This window comes from Hyalella azteca, unplaced genomic scaffold, assembly GCF_000764305.2.
Source record: "Hyalella azteca isolate HAZT.00-mixed unplaced genomic scaffold, Hazt_2.0.2 contig10174, whole genome shotgun sequence".
NCBI classification, from domain to species: Eukaryota; Metazoa; Arthropoda; class Malacostraca; order Amphipoda; family Hyalellidae; genus Hyalella; species Hyalella azteca.
This window is the reverse complement of record NW_025940220.1, coordinates 13,822-41,481: the sequence shown is the minus strand read 5'-3', so window position 1 is coordinate 41,481 and position 27,660 is coordinate 13,822. Positions and strand designations below refer to the sequence as shown.

At 40.0% G+C, this 27,660-nt stretch overlaps 1 protein-coding gene across 8 annotated transcripts in view; it reads left to right on the top strand.

The window, feature by feature from the left end:
- Window positions 1-11,877, top strand: part of LOC108666937 (disco-interacting protein 2 homolog C) — a 224,650-nt gene extending 212,773 nt beyond the window's left edge. For all 8 annotated transcript variants that reach the window (XM_047882316.1, XM_047882314.1, XM_047882312.1 and 5 more), the window contains 11 exons: window positions 316-456; window positions 1,505-1,625; window positions 2,471-2,705; window positions 3,187-3,326; window positions 3,718-3,986; window positions 4,890-5,102; window positions 5,806-6,037; window positions 6,713-6,822; window positions 7,224-7,613; window positions 8,142-8,474; window positions 8,912-11,877. In XM_047882316.1, the coding sequence (XP_047738272.1) occupies window positions 316-456; window positions 1,505-1,625; window positions 2,471-2,705; window positions 3,187-3,326; window positions 3,718-3,986; window positions 4,890-5,102; window positions 5,806-6,037; window positions 6,713-6,822; window positions 7,224-7,613; window positions 8,142-8,474; window positions 8,912-9,955 (3,228 nt within the window). In that variant the 3' untranslated portion in view covers window positions 9,956-11,877. The remainder of the gene's footprint in view (window positions 1-315; window positions 457-1,504; window positions 1,626-2,470; window positions 2,706-3,186; window positions 3,327-3,717; window positions 3,987-4,889; window positions 5,103-5,805; window positions 6,038-6,712; window positions 6,823-7,223; window positions 7,614-8,141; window positions 8,475-8,911) is intronic.
- The last annotated feature ends 15,783 nt before the right edge of the window (window positions 11,878-27,660 follow it).

The window sequence follows — 27,660 nt, the reverse complement described above, 5'->3', positions numbered from 1 at the left end:
TGACATTAATTTTACTTGTTGAACATACACTTATTTTTTGCGAACGACCGTTGTTTTTTCTCTACTTGAATATTTTTCTTCTATTGGTTGGACCGTCGTAAGTAATACCCATAATAATAAAGATAATACCACCGTCGCTGATTTTATTATTTTTCAGCTCTACTATTATTATGGGTAATACCCTTAATAATAAAGATAGTACCATACCGTCGCTGAATTAATAATTTGTCAGCTCTACTATTATTATGGGTAATAGGTACTCATAATAAAAAAGATAATAAGTACGTCGCTGATTTAATTATTTTGTTATTCCAGTATTCGACGGACTGCGATGGTAGCGTGAAGGGCGTGGTGGTGAACAGGTCGGCGTTACTCAACCACTGCCGCAGTCTCACGTCTGCCTGCAGTTATACTGAAGGAGAAGTCGCTGTTTGTGTCCTGGACTTTAAAAGAGACGTCAGTAATGATATCGATATACGCATAGACAAGTGATAGTGCTGGATAAAAGAATGATTTTACTTCTGGTCACTAATTTTTAAGACAGTAGGAGATTCTTAAAGAGACGTTAGTAATGATATCGATGTACGCATAGAAAAGTGATAGTGCTGGATAAAAGAATGATTTTACTTCTGGTCACTAATTTTTTGCGCATAGATAAGTGAAAGTGCTGGATAAACGAATGATTTTACTTCTGGTCACTAATTTTTTGCGCATAGATAAGTGAAAGTGCTGGATAAACGAATGATTTTACTTCTGGTCACTAATTTTTTGCGCATAGATAAGTGAAAGTGCTGGATAAACGAATGATTTTACTTCTGGTCACTAATTTTTAAGACAGTAAGAGATTCTTGACATTATTGTTTGCCAAATAATTTCTTGGATTCAATTTACCTGCTGGCAATCAGATTGATGACTATGATGTGAGAAAAATTGATTGTTCAATGGTTTCAACTAAAAAAGAATTCCATTACTTTCTCAGTGAATTGATTGTTCATTTGTTTCAACTATCTAAAATTCAATCACTTTCTCAACTGGTGTTTAGTCAGCGTGTTTTGAAATCGATGCACGAAATTGTCGAGAAAAATGTAAGGTAATCCGTGCATGATACTCGAATTTAGGCGCATCTTGCTTATTGTTTTAATATTGAGTGTTAATGGCATTTTTCTCTATTCTGGATTTGTTTCAGCGCTCACAAACTAAAATAAACACGTCAGAATTCCTTGCAGGCATCTCTGTGGAATTAATGAAGCTATTTTTTTTTATCAGCCAATGTATTTAAGAATCTCCCCATGTGTTCCCCAGAGCTTGCATTGATCGGATTATACAGCTCATTAATGTTCCTAATAGTGATGGGTGTTAATTCTTGAGCCATAATATCCACTTTCTTAAAGAAGTCTACAAATTATAAATTATACTGCGAAAGTATACATTACACAACATCCATCAATTAAGAGTTCATGTATGTATTAAGTAATGCATTATTTAATTACATGTATTTGTTCAGGTGGGCTTATGGCACTCAATGTTTTGCTCTGTGTTCAACGGCATGCACGTTATCTTCATCCCGTACTCAGTGATGAAAGTCAACCCTGCCTCGTGGATGCATATGATCACCAAATTTAAGGGTGAGTAATCAACCGCATGCACTTGTCGGGAAATTGTTTGTTTTGATATTGCCTCATATTGTTTGTTTTTCAAGCTAGTCATATTTTTAAATAAATGGGAGACTTCTCGTCAATAATTTTTTTAAGACGCACTTGTCGGGAAATTGATCGTGACTGCCTCATGTTCTTTGTTTTTCAAGCTAGTCATATTTTTAAAATAAATTGGAGACTTCTCGTCACTAATTTTTTAAAACAGTGATCGATTCTTCATATTATTGTTCTTCATATTTCTTAGATTTCATATACCTGCTGTCAATCAAACTGATGGCTATGATGTTCGAAATTCTATTAAATGCCATTAATGTCATGTCCTTTAAACGATTACAAAAGTTATCTTGCATTCAATTTAACTATTCTAAGGTTTTCATTAGGCGCTTCATCAGCAATCTGCTGCTTATGTGTGTTAAAATTTGACTAATATTTATATTTTAGGATAATTTTCATAAGATCCTGTACGAATTATGCTTAAGGATGTTCATCCCTTGGAAGCCTATCTTAATTGATATTCTAAATAGATAAAATGCTGACCTATAGGATAATTTTCATAAAAATCCTATACGAATTATGCTTAAAGATATAATCATCTCCTGTAAGCTTGTCTTAATCGCTATTCTAGCTTGCTGACCTGAAATTCGTACCTTTGAACAGCGAGCATCGCAATAGTAAAGTCCCTCTTGTACGATAATTTTCATTAAGATCCTGTATGAATTATGCTTAAGGATGCGTTCATCCCTTGTAAGCTTATCTTAATTGATATTCCTTCTAAATAAATAAAATGCTGAACTGAAACTCGCACCTTTGAGCAGCGAGCATCGCAATAGTAAAGTCCCGCGACCTACACTGGGGTTTACTGGCCACCAAAGACCACAAGGACATCAGCCTGCACTCTCTGCGCCTGCTGCTGGTCGCTGATGGCGCTAACCCTTGGTCCCTGTCATCATGCGATCAGTTCTTGAGCGTCTTCCAGAGCAAAGGGCTCCGACCTGACGCCATCTGCCCTTGCGCTGCCTCCCCTCAGGCCCTCACCGTCTCCGTCAGGCGGTACGATGTTTACTGGAATTTATTGTGTTTTCTCTTTTCCCTCATAAACAATTGCAGAGTTGTTCATATTATTTTTAAATTCTTGGGTCAGGCGGTACGATGTCTGCTGGAATTTATTGTCATAAACGATTGCTGAGTTGTTCATACTATTTTTAAATTCTTGGGTCAGGCGGTACGATGTCTACTGGAATTAATTATGTTTACAGTTTCCCATGAGAACGATTGATGAGTAGTTCATATTATTTTTAAAATTCTTGGTGATCAGTTCACATTGTTTCTTATCAACGATGGGGGTTCGTTTTCCATTACTTGTTATTGATGATTGCGTGGTTGCTCCTATTCCTTCTCTTGAACGGTTGCAGTTTTATTAAGGATGTTTCTCACTCATGATTAAATAACCAGGGGTAACATCTTGATTAAATACCATAACAATAATATCTTGATTAAATAACACAATAATATTATCTTGATTGAATAACAGGCCAGGGCACGGAGGCAGCACGGCGGTGGGGCGCGGTGTGCTGAGCATGCAAGGGCTGAGCTACGGAGTGGTGAGGGTAGACCAGGAGAACTCCCTCACTTCCCTCACTCTGCAGGACTGTGGACAGGTCATGCCTGGTGGTGCGTGTCAAATTTATGCGTATTCCACTCCAATATTCCCTCTTATTGCGTGTCAAATTTATGCCTCTTTCACTCTTAAATTCACTCTTATTGCGTGTCAAATTTATGCGTATTCCACTCCAATATTCCCTCTTATTGCGTGCCAAATTTATGCCTCTTTCACTCTAATATTCCCTCTAATTATTTTCATTTCAATTATTTTGGTATCCCATTTTAACATTTTATCCCACTCACTGCGTTTTACCTTTTTTTCATAATATCCAAATTTTATATGGAGCATAAATGTGTGCAACATCTCCAGAGAAATTGTGAATTGTAAACAATTGTTTAAAAGTCAACTATCATCGGTACATTTGCAAGCCTGTTTACTCTAAATATTTGTTGTGTGCAGCACAAATGCAGGTGGTTCGCGTCGAGGGCCCAGCTTACATCTGCCGCACGGATGAAGTGGGCGAGATCTGCGTGAGTGGGGACGGAGTGGGCAGCGAATACTGGGGACTTCCTGGCAAAACAAACCACACGTTTAGAGTGGTGCCTCGCCAGCCTCCTGACGACGCTAACGTCTCCGTAGGCCAGATTAACCAGTCCCCTCAACCGCCCCCAGCGGAGACTGGAGGTCCTTACTACGTCCGCACAGGACTGCTGGGATTCCTTGGCCCCGTAAGTCTCGTTATTGGCTATCCAGTGAAAATACAATGCAAAAATACTGTTACATATAAATAAGATAACGCCCATTCAGCTGCCATGTTTCTCGTGAGTGCACACTTGCAAAATACCACATTACTGAAATTGATGCATTAAAAAAACGGAAATTCTTTTAAGTCAGCCTGGTCAAAGCCCAGCTACCCGGTGAAAATTTACAGACGCGGCAGCTTCTGATTCGGAGTACCTACCAGAAGCTGGGGCGACTCTAAATTTTGTTAGGGTAACTGTGAAGTTTACGCACATGAACAATTAGAGGCTCCAATTTATTTTTTTGAGTGTTGGAACTGTTGTCGATGCTTGCCTTTTATTTCGTGTTTTAAATGACGATTCCCTAGAGTAGTAAGTTCGGTTTTAGCAAATCGGTTGTTATGTTAGTATTTTCTATTGCATATAAAAGCTGGCGTTGTTATCGCAATGGGTGATGAAACATGAATGGTTGAACGCGGTTTCCATAGAAATAGAGACACGTTGAAATATGTCCATTATTGATTTTTGATGGTCGTAAAAATTGCTAATTTATGATGGTTGTAAATTTTGGAGCTCACCAAAAAGTATCAATACTTGCTAATCTTTAACTTTCGGTTGTTTTTCGGTAAACAAGCTCTAATTTTGGCTCATGACATTGCGCTCGCCTGAAGCTCGCCAACGCTCACATGAAGCTTTGATGCGCCATTGACTTTTTGCTTGTCTAATAAATATATTCTCTGTCATTTATCCTTCATTTTTTATTTCATCATCATTTTCCGTCATTATCATATTTTTCATTTCAATCATTTGTGACTTATTGTTTTCATTTCAATCCTTATTTTATCGCAAGATAAGTTGACTAGTTTAATGACGGTGATGTTGTTGCCGTAGGGCGGTCTGGTGTTCGTGTGCGGGTCGCGGGACGGTCTCATGACCGTGACCGGCCGTAAGCACAACACGGACGACATCATCGCCACGGTGCTCGCCGTCGAGCCTATGAAGTTTATATTCAGAGGCCGCATCGCTGTCTTCAGCCAACGCGTCCTACGCGACGAACGCATCTGCATCATCGCTGAACAGCGACCAGAGTGCTCAGAAGAAGAGGTAAGTTATCGGAGCATGCCTCTACTAATATACAATATTGTTCAGCGACCAGAGTGCTCCGAAGAAGAGGTAAGTCATCGGAGCTTACCTCGTTTATTATAAAATATTGTTGATCGTCCAAAGTGATCTTAAGTTAAAACATTCTACCAGCTTACCTATTCCAACGTTTTGCACATTTCCCTAGCATAAAGTGACTGGAAATGTTTTTATTCCCGACAATAGCTGTCTGTGGCTTATTGAGTGTTTGGGTAAAGTTACTAATTTTCTGTAAAAATTTCTCAACACTCCCTGCAAACTTTTGTGTAAACAAAGTTTATGATCATATATCTTGATGTGAAAATATTTTACGGAATGTTTCAAGGCAGAAGTTCAGATCTACGGTTTATCGCCGTGAGGACTTTGAACATTCTTTTATTTCTGAAATGAATAGTGTTGAATGTACCTTGAAATGTTAGCTTTGCATTCAAGGTTTGTGTTTAATCCTCGATTCACTTTAATTCAGTTGTTGATACATAGAAAATAAGATCAAAATTTTCTTTCCGAACTTCAGTCTTGATACCTGAATTATCCATCTTTGATTAAAAAGGTCGAAGTAATTCCAGCCATGAATTTTTCCAGCCTTGATTGCGTTAATCCCGATCTTAGCTTGTTTGGATACGAAAGAGCAAATGTGGTAGTCTGATTAATGTTTCTTTTGCTGCAGAGTTTCCAGTGGATGTCGCGAGTTCTGCAAGCAGTTGACAGCATCCATCAAGTGGGAATTTACTGCCTAGCTCTTGTTCCTCCCAACCACCTGCCCAAGACACCCCTGGGGGGCATACACCTGTCAGAGACCAAGAAGCGCTTCCAGGAGGGTTGCCTACATCCCGCTAACGTGCTCATGTGTCCGCACGCATGCGTTACCAACCTCCCTAAACCGAGGGAGGTTCATCACGGTCAGTCCCCTTTAAATTATGTAATTTCATTATCGTTTAGATAATGTAATTGAGTTTTTTATTGTAATTTCAATAGAGTTTTGAAATTTTATTTTATTGAAATAGAGCTTTTATGCAATTCGTTACTAGTTGTTTTTTCGTGATCATAAATATTTAATAAAGTTTGATATTTTTGATAGTAGGTATAGTATGACTTCTTTGTGTTATCTAATTCTAAGGGGATTATCTATCTAAGTTTATCTTCGTCAATTACATTTAAATTCTATAATTTTGTTATCTTTTTTTTTATTTTATCAGTTTATATGTATTTCGTTTCTAGTTTTTTTTTTCATGCTCATTAATATTGAATAAATTTTTTTTTGTTTTTGATAGTATAGTTTAACTTCCTTTTGTTATCTAATCCTGAACATCCGTATGTATTTCAAGACGTGTAGCAATACGATTCATTTTATGCATAAATAGCTCGGTTTTTTCTACACGTGCGAGTTCATGTTGTTATGGAAAGATCGGGTTCCAAAGGCCGGATCCCTTTTGAATCAAGTCACGAAAAGTGCATGAATCGGCAACAGGGCAACAGGCCATGGGCCTATTTCTTCAGTGCCGACACTTCTATTCTATTCTAAGTTGACGTTGTCCACGAAGTGTTGACTTATAAGATGACGTGTTGTTGTGCAGATGTTGGCCCCGCCAGTGTGATGGTGGGCAACCTGGTGCAGGGCAACCGCCTGGCTATGGCCCAGGGGCGGGACATCGGCCTCATGGACGATGAGGACGCCAGCAGGAGGGTCGGTTGCTCGCTGGATCACTGGAAAAAAATTTTTATTGCGAAAAATTTTCGGGAAAAATTTCAGATTTTCTGGAAGAAGAAGAAAAATTTTTTCATTCTTTTTGGTGGCAGTTTAATCGGGACTTTTTACTTCAATGTGGTTTGTTCACATTCTTGATTTGTCACTAAAATGCGAGTTTCACATTGAAATAGGTATTTTTGTTATATCGCTGATTTTTTTCTGCTATAGTATTTACATTTCCAAAGTAATTCTTAAATGCGTAACGATAGTTTGTGTTCCCTCTAATATGACGTGCTACTACTAAAGTTGACGGCAAATATTATGACTGTGAGTGCAGTTCACGTTCAATTAGTATGACAGTTTTGTTTTCACTGATTTCAATGTTTCCGTTCTTTTAGCACCCACAGTTTATCGCCGACATCCTGAAATGGAGAGCGAGCACCACAGAGAACCACGAAATTCTCACCTTGCTGAACGCGAAGGGCCAAGTCGCAGTCTCGCTGACCTGTTCTCAGCTCCACAAGAAAGCGGAACGTGTAGGCGTCCTGCTTCTAGAAAAAGGCCACATCAACAAAGGTGACCACGTCGCTCTTATATACCCTCCCGGCGTGGACCTCATCGCTGCCTTCTACGGCTGCCTCTACGTAGGCGCTGTACCGGTGACCATCCGGCCTCCTCATCCCCAGAACCTGCAGAGTACCGTCAATACCGTCAGAACCGTCGTAGAGGTCTCCAAGTCCGTCATTATTCTTAGCACACTTTCCGTCATCAAGCTTCTGAAGAGTAAAGTGAGTCTGGGGTTAGCAACGGTAATCTTAATACGTTACATCCAGTGTCATGAAGCAACTCGAGTGTACAGTGATAATTGGATTTATCCATTGTTGTTATTCTAAGCACACTTTCCGTCATCAAGCTTCTGAAGAGTAAAGTGAGTCTGGGATTAGCGACGGTAATCTTGCCAATATCGTAAATCCAGTGTCATGAAGCAACTCAAGTGTGCAATGACTATTGGATTTATCCATTATTGCTTATATATATAGTCGAGTTTTCCGAAGCAGAATACGATAGCTATCAGGAAGGAGAGATAAAACTGTTTTGCATGTGGGCATGTTGTTGAAAATGAGGCTCATTGAATGCAATACACCTGCGTACAAAAAGTATTTATTTTCACCCCCATTTTATCATACATTATTCATATGATTTCATGTAGCATTCACTGTCTCTGATTATTTTATCAATTTTCTATAGTTCGATTTACGTTTTTCATGAAAATATTGATTTTAAACCCAGAATGTAACTCGCCCTTGATGTTGCAGGAAGAGAAATTCGACAGCGGTAAGAAATGGCCGGGCATTTTGGACACGGACGACCTGCCAAAGAAGCGTCTGCCCAGCACTTATCGCGCCCCCACACCTGAAATGATCGCCTTCCTCGACTTCAGCGTCTCCACCACCGGCATGTTGGCGGGCATTAAAATGTCACACGCCTCCGCAACGGCGCTCTGCCTCAGCATGAAAGTGGCTTGTGAACTTTACCCCAGCCGCGTTGTGGCTCTTTGTCTTGATCCCTACTGCGGTCTGGGGCTGGCTCTCTGGGTGCTTTCTTCGGTCTACTCAGGGCACCAGTCAATCCTTATACCCCCAGGAGAAGTGAGTGGGGTTTAGTATTAGTTTGTGAACTTCATTTATTTTTTAAATAATTTTTGTTTGAGTGTTGTTCTCAGGGATTGTCTTCAGTTCACTCACGGCCAGTTCATCCTTTCTTCGTACAAGTTTGCTAGTTTAAATTATTCCAGTTTCGTCTAAAAAGAGACAGTAGTTTTATAAATGATACTGGGAATCATACGCTTTATTCTATTCATTTCATTGTCATAATAAATAAACGAAATTAGTTTTACTATTCAGAATGTACTTCTTACCATAAAATAAGATACCATTTGCAAGTCTAAGTAATGCCGCAGCCAGAGTAGAAATTAATTCTTCTTCTCACGCGAGCGATCTTGAGTACTTCAGACGATTGCCAAATATTTTTTCTGAAATATCTTTGAAACCCTGATCGAAATCTGATAAATTTGTATTAATTCCAGGTGGAAGTAAACCCGGCGTTATGGCTGACCGCTGTGTCACAGTACAAGGTGCGTGACACCTTCTGTTCGTACGGCGTCATGGAGCTCTGCACTAAAGGCTTGAGTTCATCCATCACCGCACTGAAGCAGCGCGGCATCAACCTGGCCTGCGTTCGGACTTGCATTGTGGTGGCCGAGGAACGTCCAAGAATAACACTCACCAATTCCTTCTCAAAACTCTTCAACGGCTTGGGTCTGAGCCCGCGCGCCGTGTCCACAAGCTTCGGGTGCCGCGTGAACGTCGCCGTTTGTCTTCAAGGAGCTTCATCGCCAGACCCCTCGACGGTCTATGTTGACTTGAGGTCCTTGAGGCATGACAGAGTCACGTTGGTTGAGAGAGGCGCGCCTCACTCGCTCTGCCTCATGGAATCTGGAAAACTTTTGCCTGGAGTCAAAGTCGTCATCGCTAATCCTGAAACTAAAGGCCACTGCTCTGACTCGCATCTCGGTGAGATCTGGGTTCAAAGCAATCACAACTCTAGCGGTTACTTCACAGTTTATGGAGACGATGGAAGTTCAAATGACCATTTCAATTCACAGTTGGTAACTGGCAACACTGGAGAAGTTTACGCTCGGACGGGCTGCCTCGGTTTCCTCAAGAGAACAGAATCTGTGCAAGCCGACGGCGAGCTCCACGATGCAGTTTTTGTCGTTGGTTCGTTGGATGAAACTGTGATGCAGAGAGGCATGAGGTATCATCCTATAGACATCGAAAACACGGTACTTCGGTGCCACAAGAAGATCTCAGAGTGCGCGGTGTTCTCTTGGACCAACCTGATGGTCGTGGTCGTCGAGCTGGACGGACAGGAATACGAGGCTCTAGATTTGGTGCCGTTAATAACTTCGTCAGTCGTTGAGGAGCATCAAGTCATTGTTGGAGTCATCGTTGTCGTCGACCCTGGCGTCGTCCCAATCAATTCCAGAGGAGAAAAACAAAGGATGCATCTCAGGGATGGCTTTTTAGCCGATCAGTTGGATCCAATATACGTAGCTTATAACATGTAAAGTAATTAATATCTAGTTAACCAACCATCGAACTTTCCAAAGTTTACGAAGAACGAACGAGGAAGAAGTTGATGAGTTGAGGTGTATTTGTCAAGGTTGTTTTTTTGTTGCATTTCAGTTCACTTCGAGGAACACTCGGCTATTCCAACTCGTGAGTAATTTTTGAATAGTTAATGAGTTCTTTATCAGAGATATAGTAGCCTAATGTGATAATGGATTGTTTAATTTACGAAGGCAGTGGGATCTCAGGCTTGTCAGTTGTACGAGAGAATGGCAGGTAGCTAAGAAATTAAAATTGAACACGTGCAAGCACGACGTTTTTCGCTCCACCAACGATAGCTCAGCTCATGGTAAGTTCCGTATGCCGAATTAATGGCGATTTTTCTCATATTCTGTACAGGCTTCAAGTAAGAATGCACCGTAATATTAGTTAGGTATGTCCTCTCAAGTATGGGCGACAGATTGAATATTGGAACGTTTTGCGTTAGGGAAGTCATGCTAGTCGCTTACTGCCAAGTCCTTGCTAGGTGACACCGGTAGTTTCATAGAATTAATTACAAGCTCACACGCACTCTAATGTAGCACGGTAGGTCTCTCTTTCTTCAATCAAGAACGAGGTTAGAATTGATGGATACGGTGTGTAATGTACGTTGTCGAAGTACGGTTTTCAGGATAGATTTTTAATTAAGAGACGTTCACCATCGATCGTCCGGAGCGACACGAAACTGGGTGTGATCAATTTTATGCTAGTTTCAAATTGCGCTTTTTAGCGGTAATTATTCCTGTTCTTAATTACGCCTAATCAAGTGTTTTTTAGTGTATTTAAAAGTTCTTTGGCCACTGAGAAATATTCTTCGGTAGAATCTTTTTTTCTAAATTACTATGAAGGCTGAAATGCTCTTAGGTATTAACATTTCTGCGAAACTTGTCTAACCTCAAAAAGATTGGTTTACGGTTTAAATTTAAGGCGATGAATCGTCTGCAAATTATTTCTCGTGAAATATTAGAACGAAGGAGCTTTAACTTGAGGAAGAATAGGCCTTCTTGAATGTGCTGTGCTGAAGCAAAGCATTGTTGGCGCCGGAAGGAAATGAATGTATTCCTTAGGAATTCGTATCCTTGTGTACGCCGTTTCGGGGTCATGTGCAACGAACATGGCTTCGTTTGTGCGACAATAATTAGCTTTAAATGTATTTGTAATGTAACATGGGCCGCTGATGCTGACAGTGGAGCTTATTTAGTCATCCTGGGTTAGAATAAGAACCCTTGACTCCGCTTTCCTTCCCGTGCTGCCATTGCCTCTTACAAATATTTTGTACTTTCACCGCCTTGTGGTGAATAATGGATCCTAATTGAGTCTTGCATCACTCTATGTATTGGAATAATCACAAGTAATTAAAGATTTAGTTCAACATAGCGTCGATGTTTTTTTACCATGTAAAATTCTTCGATATAAATTTAGATTATTCTCAATTTTGTGATTAGGTCAGCGCATTGATCGCTCATGTGCCATTTGCGTAGATTTCTTATACTGAAGTGTAGTGATATTAAACGAGAGTGTAGCATGACGTAGTCTAGGCGTCAGTGTTTTGTGATCGGCATTTTACAGTTACGAAGAGAATCCTAGCAGCTTGATTGATTAGCTTTTTCTAGATTAGTTGTAACATGTGATCATTAACCTTCCTTCGCTTGTTTTAGAGTAACTAAATGTAGATATGTTTTATGTTCGTTTAGGTCTTCGTTGTTCGGCCTTGTTTTACTCAAGTTTTAAAATCTGATGCCTGGTTAAAGTGGCTCGATAATTTAAGGAGTGAATATGCAACAGCATCACTAAGACTCAATCAGTGTCAGATGTTCAGTTTCTAAAAAGACAGATCTCCTAAGTGACTAATATTTTAAGCAATCTGTGTTGTAATTTTGGCTGAAAGAAGCCTTCCTCAGTATAAAAGTGAGACATAAAGGAACAATAGCTTTATTGTTCCCTTTGATAATGTTCTTATCAAAGTTGAATATGTTTCCCGATATCAATCCCCATAAGACTTTAACTTTGGAGTCCCATGGTCTGATATAATCAGCAGGTTGTTGAACTTGGAAATAACTACTGCTACTTCACTTGTATATTATATCCCCCAAATTTGTTATTTAGTTATTATTAAATCATGTGAAAAATCTAGAAATTATTCTCCTCAGTTTCATCATTTTTATTGGTCTTAATCATAGGAAAGATTTAATGTAGTTCTTGTTTGTATTATTCATTCTACTGTATTTATTGATCGGCTAGTGATAAGTGATCTTTATGCTCATTCTCAAACGCAGCATTTTTACTGCAACGCATCGGCACGCAGCATCGGGACAACCTTGCGCCAAATGCGTACGTTAGTGCGTATAAAGCGTACGTTAGTGCGTATAAAGCGTACGTTAGTGCGTATAAAGCGTACGTTAGTGCGTACAATGCGTACATTAGTGCGTATAAAGCGTACGTTAGTGCGTATAAAGCGTACGTTAGTGCGTGCAATGCGTACATTAGTGCGTACAATGCGTACGTTAGTGCGTACATGTGTTTTAGTGTACATTTCATTTCGTGGGAGGGAAATGGAAAGTGCAGTGCAATAATAGCGATGGAGGCTTCATTTGAATTCTTAAACGTGTTGGATACTTCATTAACACGTTGAGTACGACACGGTCCACCGTTGGGTTGCAGGGTATCTTTGCCCGATTTAGTTTCCGACTTTTCAGTAACAAATTCCGCTATTTAGTTTCCGATTTTCCAGAGACAAATTCCGCGATTTAGTTTCCGATTTTCCAGGGGCAAATTCCGCGATTCAGTTTCTTTCAATTGCGTCTGTTGACAAAAATTTCTGCTGGCAGGACTACCTCATTAAATTTTAACAAGTACGGGGAGAAGGAAAATTTAATTTTTGCACCGGAACCTAAAAATTTCTAGAATATTTTGAATTACAGGCCTTTTTATCCGCGGTCTTGGCCGTTTTTAGGCGCTGGTGGTTCGTACCGCACTCAATGTGTTAACATTTAACATTGTCGTATTTCGAAACTATTTTCATTTCTAAAGTATTTTTTAATACCTCAGGTAACAAGCGGTTCACAAAAAAAATCGAATGCCTATTTTTATTGCAACCAAAGCCATGCTAAGTCTCATGAATGCAGTGTTAGAACGTAAATTTTAAATGTCGCGAACTTTACTCACTGCTTTGTGCTCATTGTTTCAAGCTGGAGTCAATAACAAACGTCCGATTCGCACATCATATAGATTGAGCTGCTATATTTGTTCTGTTGGGTTGCATTAAGAAATTGTGTTTGATTTCGCATTGAATTTCAGTTCTGCTAATTGTTGAGACGAGGAGAATCACGATCTTGATCTTCAAGACGTGACGTGCTCGTGACATTTTTAGGCACTCTGTTTCTTTCATGTGAAAATTATGTAATCACGTAGTAAGGTTTTGGTCTTCGAGATGAGATCTTGCCTTGTAATTATGTGTGTTGTTGAAGTTGTTTAATGGTGGGTAGGGTATGGCGTTTCATATTGTACAGTCAGAGTCAGCGTAACTGGCCTTGATTCCCTATTTCATACCCACCTCCACGGTCCCCTCAATGTTAGCCTGTACAACTCTGTTTTTTCTCCTTTATACGATTAAATAATATGCGAAAACGGTAAAATAAAGTTCCAATACTTCATTGTGCAATTTGTACAAGAGATGTTTTAATTTCCTTTTGAAGTCTGCCAACGCTTATGTGAAGAACAAACATTTTGAAGTCTTAGAACTTCATTGTGACGAGTTTAGATCATTTGATAGCATCTCCTCATTCCAATGAAACGTTATGCGTGTCGAGAATTTTTTAAACAGGCTGGAAGAAACAACACGTGTCCAAGTCGGAAAACGTTCAGACGCAAACGAAATAATTTTTTTTCCGTAAATTTATACAACTGTTGCTATGATAAAATGAGCAAGTTGGTAGCAGGAAATCCGTGCTCTAATTTTTCTCGGATGTAATTAGTATCTGATTTGTTGTGGGAACGACGACGCACTCTGCCGGACTGGCACTGGTCGCGCGTCGAGTTTAGTGGCTGGATTTCCTATGGACTTGCCATATCTTTTCAGATAATTTAGATTACTTTGTGGTTATTAAGTATACTGAATCGGCGAAGAAATGTGTCATGCTTGTTCACCATGAAAATTCATTTTTAGAGCCCCTTAATCTCCGACATCAGTTAAACAAATTCAAGCCTTTGTTAAATCGCTACGAGCTCCTCTTGCTTGGCCTAGCGTATCTCTACAATGAATCTCGGGAGCAGTCGTGACAACATTAAAATCGATCATAATTGTTGAATTGGTCATGTTTGAAACGGAGTTGAAAATTTATTCAACTAGTTCGATACATGCTTTTGCCTATTCCAAGTGATCAGAAGCCTTAGACACTCAAAGTAGAGGCGCGGTGGATGGACCAACATTCTAACGAGCTGTCAATGAGAGGCAATTGTAATTTGTGTAATGAAATTAATTAATTATTAAGAGACCTGGGTCTACCACTTCTCTTGTCTTGCGCTATGATTTAATTAAAAACTACCAGCAGTTGATCATTTGAGTGCTGCTGCTTGCTCCGTAAATGCATCTCCTGTCCTGAGATGCATGACGTATACTGTATACCGTATAGCAGTTAGATGATGATATGCTTGACACGAAATAATATTTTTAGAATTTCTCTGTAAGGAAGTGAGATAGAAATGAATGGAAATAGAAACAAAGATAGAAGATAGATAGAGATAGAAATGAATGGAAGATAGAAGTGAATGGAAGGTATGCTCAAAATCGATTGTTTATGTATCATTTACACACTTACTCAATTTCACATTTCCCTGTAGCTACACTGAATTACACAATTGCGAAATTTCTCGCAATTTGTGACGATCAGTCGTTATAACAATTATATGATCAGTCACAACTATATGTAAGGATCAGTCACTGATGGTTTAGATATTGAAATGCATAGAAATCTGTTGAGAAAATGTGCTTGTTTTTATCGAACATAATATAAGTTTTGACGCTTGCAAAAAATACGTTATTTGAACAATTACAAATATGTGCCTCAAAATGTAATTTTCTTGACATATAAAAGTCTAATCAAATAAGACTAGCTAACTTCAAAGATGGATTTTTATTATTAAAAAATTTATTATTGTATTGCTTATTAGAGGTTTCCAAGATCTATCGAAAACGCATGACGTGCCCAATTTTAAGTCAACCCGAGTTGTTTTTTTCCGCTACGTGACACATCACGTTTGTTTAATGTAAGTTGTCATTGCATTTATATTAGATGGTTATGTATTTTCTATTATTATAAACCTTTTCAAAGAAAAAACATTAATGGATGCTGAGAGAGTAAGTATTCAATTAAGAAATTATTCATTTGTTTCTATTTGAAACGTCAATATTTTTTGGCGATATATCTCTCAAAGACTGCATATACGAAATTAAAAATTTATCCAAAGAAAACATTAAAATTTTGCTGAATTTAGTTCACGGGAGCACCTTTTTGTGGTAGGAAATTCATCGCATCTTTTGAAGATATAAAGCATTTGCGTGAAATTTTAATAGCTTTCAGATGCAGGTTGTTCGTCAAAACAAGTAAATGCTTTGCCTAACTTTTTAACAAAATTGACTGTAAATTACTTCATCATTGTTTTAACACTGGGTATTTTACCTGAATCGAAAATTAATTCATTCTTATTCTCGGTATTTTTAAATTTTCGGCAAGCATTCAGAAGATCGTTTGTTGATACCTGAATATATGAGTCATCAGGCGAGATCTGAAAGAACAATTCGAAACAAAATAAATTAATTTCAAATCATTTTCGTTGAGGCAAATTATTCATGAAAAATTAAACTATTAACACATTCTATTTCTCTAAATGTTACAAAATGCTAAATACTGTGTAGATATTGACCAGGAAATACGAGCGTTTTGGTAGCGATCTCTCGGTCGTTGTTTTGCCGAGTTTAATACGAGATGATATGATCAAACTGGCCAACGAAATGGCCCTTATTCCTTTCAGATAATGTCGAAACATCGGAGAAAATTGCTTGCTTTTATTGCCTTATCGTGTCATAAATTTTTATGAAGTCGGCTTGTAGCACGTCATCTGAAACAACTATTTACCTGCGCGAAGAAGAAGTGCATTCAAAGAGTTAATCAAATAAGATGAAATCAGACCTGCGGTATTCATTTGTACAATACAATCTCTATCTGTCATTCCGCGGCCTCCAATAATCCACTTTTAGGATTAGTGACGTTGTTATGCACCAGAATTATCATTGTCGCTTTTCTAGCTTCAAATGCCAATTTATAAATAATCAACATCTGGGACGAAGAAAAGTTCTGACTTCGTATACAATAATGAAACTTGGATATTACTGCATGGCATGGACACAAACGGCATTTAATGTAAAGATTTTCTAGAGAAATTTGATAGCGTGTTTGCGTATAGTTTTGCACGGCAAAGTTTAACTAGTTTTAACTCTTTTTTTTATTTTTATATTGAGTATGAAAACTGTACTCTAGATTCTTAGGTACTAATCATTAAAGCCAAAATTATCATTAAATAATTGAAGGAATCATTTGACTTCATTCCTCCCTCGTCTCATCAAACTATAAGGAAAAGTCAGTAGATTTTGAAGTAAAATAGTTATTGAAATATGAATTTTAATTGACAAGTATCTTCATGTTAAATAGAGCGGGACCTCATGAAGCAGACACGGCAGCAACGAGCAGGCAGCACGGTTAATGTTCTAGAGGAGAAGGAGGGACGAGGAGAGGGAAGGAGGGAAGAGGAGTGGGAAGGAGGGTGGGAGTGGAGCAAAAAATAGGGGGAAGATGTCGGCGCCAGAGTCCCGGCTGATTGTATTGATCTACAATTCCCCCATTCCTCCCCTTCTCTTCCCTCCCCCTTTTCTCCCATTGCTGTGGATCCAGGCCACCTACTCACCACTTCTACTATTCCCTCCTTCTACTTTACCTCCCGTTTATTTCCTCTACCTCTACATGTTCTCTATTTTCTTCTCAATGCCCGTTCTCAACCCATTTTCTCATTCCAATTTTCTTTATTGGCCTTGAACTATCATCCTGACATCCTCACCTCTTCCCCAGCTCTACCGTTCCATGGAGGATGTAGGAAAGCTGCTCGTTGTTGACCCAATTATTGGGGATTTGGATGCGTCATTGTCTTCCCGTTGGATTGGGGTAACTGGTATTCCCTATTGTGTCAGTCATGACTACATAATAAATAGGAACTGAGATCAAACCACTTGCAAACCGTGTCCCGTAATCTACTAAGTTGTGAATCAAGTCACGAAAAGTTCAAGAATCGGCAACAGGCCATGGGCCTATTTCTTCAACGCCGACACTTCTATTCTATTCTATTCTAAAAGTTATCTACTGAAAATAACGCATAGACATTATATTTTGACCAGTGAATCGAAATGTCATTGATAACAGGAAGAGTATCCCTTCATCGGCATTGCACTGATTACAGAAAGAATAGAGTAGCAATTGTATGGCATTGCGAACAAGATGAAAACTTCATCAAGAGCAAGGCACTTAGAATGAAATAAATACCTTAGCAAAAGTAAGGCGTGTCGAGCGAAGTGAATGCCTCAACACAGGCAGGGATTTACAGCAAAATGAATGCCACAGGAAAGCGATGCATTTTGAATGGGATAAATAGTCCAGCAAGTACAAGCAATCATCGCAATATCAATTCCTCAGCAATAGCAAAGCATTAAGAATGAAATGAATTTCTTAGCACTGGCAAGCATTCATCACGAAATGAATGCCGCAGCAATAGCAAGACATTAGAAATAAAAAACTCACATCCCAGGCAGCGTCTCGTAAGTGAGGATTTGTGGACGTCAGTGAACCTGAAGGACAGAGATCCCCTGAATCGCTTCCCTGCGAGGGCATTTTATGCTACACTTAAGTGTAGGCAATCAGCCCGCGGACTCTCTCAAGGTATTCCGGTTTCCGCACACTGGACCAAGAGGCTATCAATTATCCAGTGCAGTGACTCCGTATCCACGGAAATTCTTTGGCTGGTCCTTCTTTTCCTCAATTTATTCATCCAATTGTAATTGTTTTTTGTCCCGGAGATCCGAGCTCATTAAAGACAATCCTCTAGAGCTTCCTTAATGTCTTTTACCGTCAGTGTAATTATTTCCGCTAGGGGCGGTCACAATTAACGAGTGCCGGCAAAATTCTGGAGCTGCAGCAGCAAATAGGCGAGGGATTGATTGGCATTTCTGGTGCTTGTGTAACTAAATGCTTCACTAAAGATCCAATTACAGAGAGTAATAAAGCCTTAAGAGAAGAGGTGGAGCATTCTTGCCATAGCCAGACACAAGTAGTGAAGGAGAGGGCCGCCACTGTGGGGCCTTCCTCCCGCCACAGGCTGGCGGGCCCAGGCTGTGGTATGCCCTGACGAGACAGGAAGAAATCTTGAATTCTAAGTCCATAAAATGTACAAGACTGTGAGTTGTTATATTATTTTAGGCTCTACGGTAAGAAAGTCATGAAACACTTGTCGTTAATTATAAAGGAATTTAAAAAAGGACTTGTGTTGAAATTGCAAGTGGGAGATAAATTCTGCTCCGGATGCGCCAGAAAGTCTTTTCGTACATGTCAATCTAGAAGCAATCTTAGAATTTCACGTCTCTTATACATTTTTATTAGCGTTATCAACTCAATTGAAAGTTTATAGTCATAAGCAGTAATAAATATGCATTTGTAAGTACTAGAAAGGCGTCAAGGCGAGCCTCGAGGGGTGAATGTCGGTTCCTAACGTGTGTGATAAGGCAGCTGTTTTCTGGAACGCCCCGCCACAGTAAAATCTGAGACCAAATTGGATATTACAACCAAAAATTCATCGGAAGTTGTACTGCTATCTTTCGGTAATTTGTAGCTGAATCCTAGAACTGGCAAGTTTAGCTCAAATTTGAATGATGATTTGTAAATTTATTTAGCGCTGGTATATAGCGAAAAAGGCACAATTTCTTAGCTTGAAGACCAAGACTTTGATGCCTAAATTGCTCCAGGTACAGCTTTTTTTTATAACTAACGCTGATAATCTTCCAGAACATTTCGCACATACTGAAGCTTCTTTTCAGCTACTTATGATATTAATTGTTTCAGAAATAGTGAGAAATTTGACTATGGCAGTGCCTGGGTCCACTATCTATTAGATCTTGTAGTACAAGGGATAGCTGTAAACGAAAAATTAGAATGATCAATTATCTGTGTACTTCAACAGCGTCAAGCATTTTCTCAGTAAACGCAATGGATATCTCTCTCATGCTTGTGGAATGGAACCATGATTACTTCTGCATCAATAAGGTAAGCTCGAAATTATTTTGTATTTATACGTATTTCGGGATAGATTGAAATGACTTGTACGAACCATCATATTTAAATATTCACTACCCGGGAAAAAGTGACTAGCTTTGAAGAAAATCATAGAGCGTCTGCGCCGGTGACTGCCACAAATCTTCTCAAAATCTATGGTTATACTGCGCTACTTCTTCATTTGCGAGAGCAAACTTCGTTCGCTTGAGTGAAACCAGCCCATCTTTTTGCATTGGATCTCAAATCACGCGCAGAGCATTACTCGATGACAAAAATCTTCCTGCCCAGACACTCGTGTCTTTGGAACTCCGTAGTTTATGTTGGAGGGAGCGCGCTAGTTTACGTTCGTTGCAGCGCACAACTGAATGCCCAGAGCGTTTCATCGCACGCTTTACTGCAGGCTTGGTTTCTTTGGAAGCACACTTACTGTATTGGACTGCAACTAGAGCTTCTAGAGCAGTGCGGGGAACCGCTCGATCAAGTATTGTATTGCTCGAATATTGTTGGTTATTGCGTGCTTCAGCTGCAAACTATAATATAGTCTTATTCGCATTGCGAATCGTAGTGATTTTAAAACATGAGTGTGAACTGTATTTTATCAAACCAAACTGTTTACCGAGCTATGTGAAAGAAAGTTGCTTACCTTGTATATGCTTCTTTTGCAATACACTTCTTTCTCGAATTTCTTTACTCCTGAAACGTTTTCCCGTGTTAAACACCTACTGTTGCCATTTTTAGCAAATCTAATCGCACAAAACACTACGAGCATTGACGGTCCAACAACTTATGCTTGAGTTAATTGCTCGCGTATAATTCTCAGTTTACTGTGCACTAATTGCGCGCTACTTGCAGGAAGCTAAAATTTCGCTCAATAATGACTTCGGCGTAGCGGACTACCATTACTTGCTGGATTTTGCGGACAGTTCCGTACACAAGCTCGCTGTATTTGAATGTAATTCAAAGAAATGCCGTCGCAGAGCAATATTGCGATAAAGACGACTTTGAACAAGACTTCTCAGACATGTTCTCATCATCTCACGTTTGGATTTGCTGTAACATTCGTGACTTTCGTGATCCTACTTTCTCTATATTTTCATTGATTTCTTGGTTTATGTTTGACAAACCTGGCACTTGGCAACTTTAATCATCAGGCTTCGAATTTACTATGAAGCAGTTTACTGGAAAGTTACTGGATTAATGCTTACATTTTTATGATTTTCCCAACACGCAGTCACGAATGAGAATAGGTTGACAACCGTTCAACCTAATCGTACGTAAATGTTTATTCATAACGCGACTATTCCAGAGGAAATTATAGTAAATCTCACCTCTACTTGAAGTAATGCTGGGGTTTCAGCAAACAGTCGAGCTCACCGAGCTTTTTTTTAAATTGAGCATCTGGCTGCGATGAGCAACTGGAGACTATATGCTTTTACAAGCAAGAGTGTGCAACTGCAATGCGGATGCGGTCGTTAATTCAAATCATTACTGCCGTAATGGGTCGAACCTAACTTGTCCTCATACCCGCCACTTATCTGGGGGTCCATTAAGGCTTTTGGCGCGGCTAAATGCCTGTACTAATAGAGACAATATTTAAACAAACAGCTTCAACTCGGTAATGCTGAGGAATCAAAAAATCTAAACATTGTTTTCGCATTTTTTTGTCAACGAAACTGAACGACATCCAAAATAATATCTATATTACGAAATATGCGTTTGGAAGTTATTTCATTTCGGAAATCAAAATTAAATGACGAAATTAGGGAAATTGACGATGTATGGAATGTCAAACATGCTTTTAATCAATTTCTATTACGTAGCAAATATTCATATACATCAGTACTCCATCTCTATTCTAATTGCTGATGATTATTATATCAATAAGATGTATATTTAAGATCTCGACAAGCACGACAGGGCGCTGAGGGTATAAGAGCAGAGCAGGTTGCCCCCACCTGTAGCCTGGGCATATGTTCCTGCCGTGGCCGTGAGCAAGGCTGCTGCTTTGCTGCCATCGCAACAGGTGGAGGCTCAAAAAATTTGAAAACTGAATAACAATTTTTGCTTTTACTGTTATTTTGCGCTATGCTGTTCCTATTCCTGCAATCGGCGGTAGTGGTGATGATTATCTTGTGGATGTCAAAGATTAACACGTTGACTCCGAAGTGGTACATATGCGTACCACGAAATGTGTTTCTCCAGGACGTAGTGGTACATAATTCAGGTTGCCTAAAATCGGCCAAATCCGAGTACAAAAAAGGCCAAAAAAGGCCGATAACTCAATATATACTAGTTTATTTGCAGGTTCCGCTATAAAAATTCCATTTATTATCTTTTTGCAGTATTTAAAATTTAATTAGGAAGTATCCCCATCATAAATTTTAGCCGGCCAACGCAATTGAAAAAAACTAAATCACGGAATTTGTCCGGAAAAAATGACCGTCTGGCAACCCTGTTAAAAACAGTACGAAAAATGAAATAATAGTACAAGATGAAGCAATCGGAGTCAAAGTGTTAAGATATTCTCACTGCACCTGAAATGGGCATAAGCTTTTTATGAGGAAAACTTTACTACTCTTCAGCTACGGTTTTAACCTGTAAGAGTCTGAATTCTATTAAGTGGCGTGTGAATAACGAAACAATCGGCTTTTGCTAATATTACTGTGCATTAATCATTCGAATTATCAAAAAATGTACAACCATGTTTAGAATAATATCGCATGGTTCCCACTTCTCGTTGTAAACTATTGTGTAAAGGGGGGTAAAAATTTCAATTGCGTAAATAAACCATAAATACCAGCAGTAAAGAGTTCAATGACTGCCTCAATATCAAGCCGCATTTAAAACCGCTCAATATCAAATGCACGTGAATAAAGTGAATAGCATTTTTGAAGGTTAATTGAGGCTGCTCGGGGCTTGAATGCCCCGATGATCACTTTAACCTTGCTGGAGCAACACCTTAACCCGACCCCGACGAGTTAACCCGACTACTTAAACAAGTAAATTCCCCCGACAGATCTAAGTGGTGTGACCGCAGGTTGGTCTACGTATCATGTTAATCTGCCAAGTTAACCAAGTCTAATCGGTTGATCTGGCCGGTTGACCTTGCATTTATTTATTTATCGTGGTACTCTGAATGCATGGTAGCACAGAGCGACGGCGACAATGTCGGTTGGTCTGAGGAGCGGATTTTAAACTTCGAAGATGGGTGTAAACTAGACATACATGCAAAATTTAAAAATTATATTGATGGGTGACAATTTAATTATTTCCTAATGAGGCAGAGAGTAGTTATTTTCCTACTCTAACCTACTCCCAAACAGTAGTGATTTTCCTAATAATGCCGTGAGTTTTAATTCACTGCAACGCAACCAAAGTCAAAAACACTTCGTTCGGATCACTGCTCATCGCAACTGCAGTTTCTGATATAAATATTAGTTTTCCCAATTTGCCCTCAGTTTCTAGGTTATTATTCAATTGACTGATTTCATTCGTAACAATTTTTTGAAATTCCCAATTGATAGAAAAGTTCTATTGTTATTAATAGATTTTTCAATGCAAATTTTCCTTGAGCGACTACTATTACAAACTTCTAAGGGTAATCTTTATGGACTCTCGGTAACACGGCGCAAGTTGACAGCGCAGGAGGAGACTTTTAAATCTTTTAAGCATTGCATGCTAGTAGTAAAGGTTTGCACAGGTGGTAACGTTCTATTGGTTTAACAGTAAGTGACAATAAGAAAGCCCAGCAAGTGGCGGTAAGAAAGCCCAGCAAGTGGCGGTAAGAAGGCCCAGTAAGTGGCGGTAAGAAGGCCCAGTAAGTGGCAGTACGATGGCCCAGTATGTGGCAGTAAGAAGGCCCAGTAAGTGGCCTGTCTCTTATACACATCTAGATGTGTATAAGAGTCATGCCTCACTCATGCCTCACTCATGCCTCACTCATGCCTCACTCATGCCTCACTCATGCCTCACTCATGCCTCACCACAGAATTACATTCAAGTTGCGCAATATTGCGCCTGGGAGGGGCAGATGGCTGGGGGGGGAAGAAGCCCCCCTCTGTGGGGGGTTCACCTGGACCCACCCCCCCAGGAACGCATCAGATCGCATGGGGATTTATTAAAGACTTAAATTGCATCACCGACAGTGAAAAAATCCCCTCTGAATTTCTCTCCCCCTCCCACTCCCCCACGTGATCACTTGTGAGCGGGACTTGAGGGTGAAGAGGGGAAATTGAGGGGAAGAGGGACGAGGAAAAATCAAATGAATAAAAAGGATTGTGATTATTTTGTATTATTTTTAATTACTATTCTGTATGATTATTATATTAATAAACTTAGTGATTAATACATTCCATCTATACGTCTTCGGTATTCATATTTACCCTTCTTGAAGATGATACTAAAATACATTTTAATGATAAAAAATCTGTTATGAACGGATATGATGAATTGCTGATAAATAGTTCCTCCTTTGCCAACACATCAATCAACTTTCAATGCTATTTGCACCTGATGACCTGAAAACATAACAGGATTAATGAATGCAGATCCTTATTAATCACCATTAAGAATTACAGTAGTGATCCTGCCTGTCAATGCCCGATAATAACTTGGCCTCATATGAAATGCTTCTCATTTTCGACTTCGAGAGCAGGTTAGCATTTAATTTCTTTTTTCTTCTGTTAGGTCCACCGCTGCAGCTATTCACGTATATAATTATAATAAAAACTAATGGCAGAAAATGTTTCAGAATGCCTAGCTTTCTAACCCCGGTTTGTTGTACCACTTGTAGATTATTGGTAGATTTGTACCACGAGAGGCCGAGGAAGAAGTGGCCGCTGCAAAACTGGACTGCGAACAACCGACTTTAAATAAATTTAAACTGCGAAGTTGAATTTAAAAATATGAACAGAGAGAAGCCAAGCGGTTGAGCAAAGCCCTGTCGGAGCAAACACGCGGTTGAGCAAAGCCTGGATTGAACAAATCTGAAGTTGAGAAAACTTGCGGTTGAACAAAGCCCTGGTTGAGCAAAGTTGCCCCTGAACTAAGCTGCGGTTGAACAAATGTAGACAAAATGCTTGAAGTTAGGAATGTTGCTGCTGGGTCATGGACACGTAAAATTGTGGAATCTGAGTTGCTGTTGCAATACTGAAGAACTCTTTGGTGTATCAGTGACAGGAAAATGCGGTGCAACACCGAAGAGGGAGAACAGGACTGACAGGACAGGATATTGTGTTACGGGACTGACAGGATATTGTATTGCAGGACTGCCAGGATATTGTGTTGCAGGACTGACAGGATATTTTGTTGCAAGACTGATGGGATATTGTGTTATGGGGCTGACAGGATATTGTGTTGTGGGACTGACAGGAGATTGTGTTACGGGACTGACAGGATTTTGTGTTGCGGGCATGACATGAGATTGTGGCACAGCAAAAAAATGTGATGCAATGATCGAAAGCTGTTTTGATACAAACTATTTCGTTCATTTTGCTTCTTGGTGTTAGTTTTCCCAAATACCGTCTATGTGCACTATTATTTATTTGCTTTTATATTCACTTTACGACATTTCAACCGTAAATCTCAGTGAACTCTTCCGCATTTTTACCTTCCCATGATACCCCTCCATGTTCCCACCCCATGTTACTCCCATTTCATATTTTGCTCATATTCTCATTACCTCTTCTCATTTCCCTCTTTCTCACGTCCCCCATTTTCATTCCCTTTTCTTCCCATGCCCCTTTCTTTTTTTCTACCTGTCCCCTCCACCTGTCCCCTCCCTGTCACTTCTTTTCTCACCTTCTCTTTTCTGTTCTTTTTTATCAATGACGCTCATCAAAAGTTCGATGTCCGCCCGCATTGTTTCACCCGCGTGATGATGTCGTGCCTTTGTGATGTTCATGTCGTGTTCGTGTCGTGTTCATGCCGTGTTCATGTCGTGTTCATGCCGTGGTGATGTTGTGGTGATAAATCAATCACCAAGAGTCATGGGCATCGACATATTTTCCAAATTTGCACTACTGCCAATTTACTCTGTTTGAGTATCCAATTTTGACAGAATTTCCCCCTAAGATTTCAAGCCGAAATTTCGCAATTTCTCTCGCTGCAATTTCTCAGTTTTACATCCGATAATTTAACCAATTTAAAATTGCAATTTCTCTTTCTCATTCCCGCTGTTATAGTTTCCCATTTTTTTACCATTTGTTTGCAACGCGAAAACCTATATTTTAATTTACCCATAACTCCTCCGTCCCATTTTCCACCCCATATTCCCACCCCATTTATGCCCCCCACCCCATTTATACCCCCATTTGCTCCCCCTCCCTATAACCGGTGAGCCGACGTCTCGTTCCGCTGAATAGCAATGACGGAATTTTGCGAGGCGCTGCGCTTTGCATTTGCCTCACTCCCGCCTCACGGCCTTCCAGTCGATTTAAACGCCAAATTAAACTTGCGGCCCTCACTATTACATTCTTACCCTCACTCCCCTCACTGTCCTCACTCCCCTCACTCCCCTCACTGCCCTCGCGCCCTTCACGCCCCTTCTTCTGCCCTCAATCATGTAGCTTCCTCACTTTTTTCTAAAGCTCAAGTTCGTCGTTTTTTAGCAACGGTTGCTTGTATTTCTTTGGGGGGAAACGCTCATTTTTAAAGTTGATGTCTATTATTAGAGGGAGAAGCATTATTGTTAGAGGGAGACACTTTTTTTTCACAGATATACACTTTTTTAGAGGGCAGAAAATAATGAGTGAGTTTATAGAAGGGGAGAAAAATTTACAGACTGAGAGACACTTTTCTTGAGCAAAAATACATTTTTAAAGTAGCAAATTTTCATATTTTATAGCGGCATAATTTAGTTTGAGACAAACATTACAAGGGGGAAACACGGTTCTTAAAATAACATATCACATTTTCGGAGAAAGGCTCGCATTTTCGGAGCGCTTGGCGCTGACTCTTCTTTGTCTTCCGTGTCAAGTTCGTTGCTCTTTTCATTCTCCATCGCTTCCATCCATTCCATCGTTCTTTATAGGCATCGCGCTCCCTCTTTCTACTCACTTTCTCTGGCTCTCCTTTGCCTCCCTTCGTTTCCTAATTTCAAATATATATTTTTTCTTTCGCATACCCTCTCTCATTAAATTTACCATATCTCGCTTAGTTTCCCCTCTTTCGCTTCTGTGAATCCCCGCTCTTTATTTCGCTCTTTTACGGCATGAAAAGCTAGAAGTTAAAGGGAGGTGGGTTAAAGGGAGGTGGGGGAAAGGGAGGTGGGTTAAAGGGAGGTGGGTTAAAGGGAGGTGGGGGAAAGGTAGGTGGGTTAAAGGGAGGTGGGTTAAAGTAAGGTGGGTTAAAGGTAGGTGGGTTAAAGGTAGGTGGGTTAAAGGGAGGTGGGTTAAAGGGAGGTGGGTTAAAGGTAGGTGGGTTAAAGGTAGGTGGGTTATAGGTAGGTAGGTTAAAGGTGGGTAGGTGAATGCCATGTGGGGGAAGGTGTGGTTGAGTAAAGAAACAATGAGTAAATGTTGCAGGAGAAGAGACGCGGGTGAAGGAGAGAAGGAAAAGGAAAAAATGGGAATTTCGGAAGAGAGCAGGAGCTTGGGGGAGGGAACGAGGGGAGTGAGGGTCCCTTGGGGACGCGCTGGTAATTGCAGGTGAGGGAAGAAGATTGGTGTGGGAGTTGTGGTGGTGANTTACCGCAGTGTACGGGGTGATCTGCGCTGCGGGGTAGCTATCAAGGGTGATGCATCAGCATGGCCTTGGTCTTGAGTCCCTAAACGAATTCTGGTTCGTATTGTCTGGGGAATATCAAGGTATTTTAGATTACTTCATCATGAGTATCTTCCATCAAACAAAATTGTTTTTAATTATATTATTTAGTTGATTGATTTTAGTATTATTACCAATATTATCAAATGTGACGATGGCGATCAGTCATGCGACGCATGTGAGTCATACGGCGCATCTAATGCATATAGGCCTCCATGACCGTATAGGCCTACCGCAATCGTGACGTCATGCGTTGTGGTGATGAGGGAGTTGTGGTGGTGAGGGAGTTATGGTGGTGAGGGAGTGGTGGTGATGGGGTGATGTAACGCATGACGCGTAACGACCAGGGGCCATACTTTCAAAACTGGCTAAGTGAACGTAAGTACTTACGCTCTATTTTCTTGTCTATGATTGGTGGATTTTGCTTGAAAGGCCGTCAATAGATGTGTATAAGAGACAGGCGCGAGACCTGGCCTGCGCGAGATCTGACCTGCGCGAGACCTGACCTGCGCGAGACCTGGCCTGCGCGAGACCTG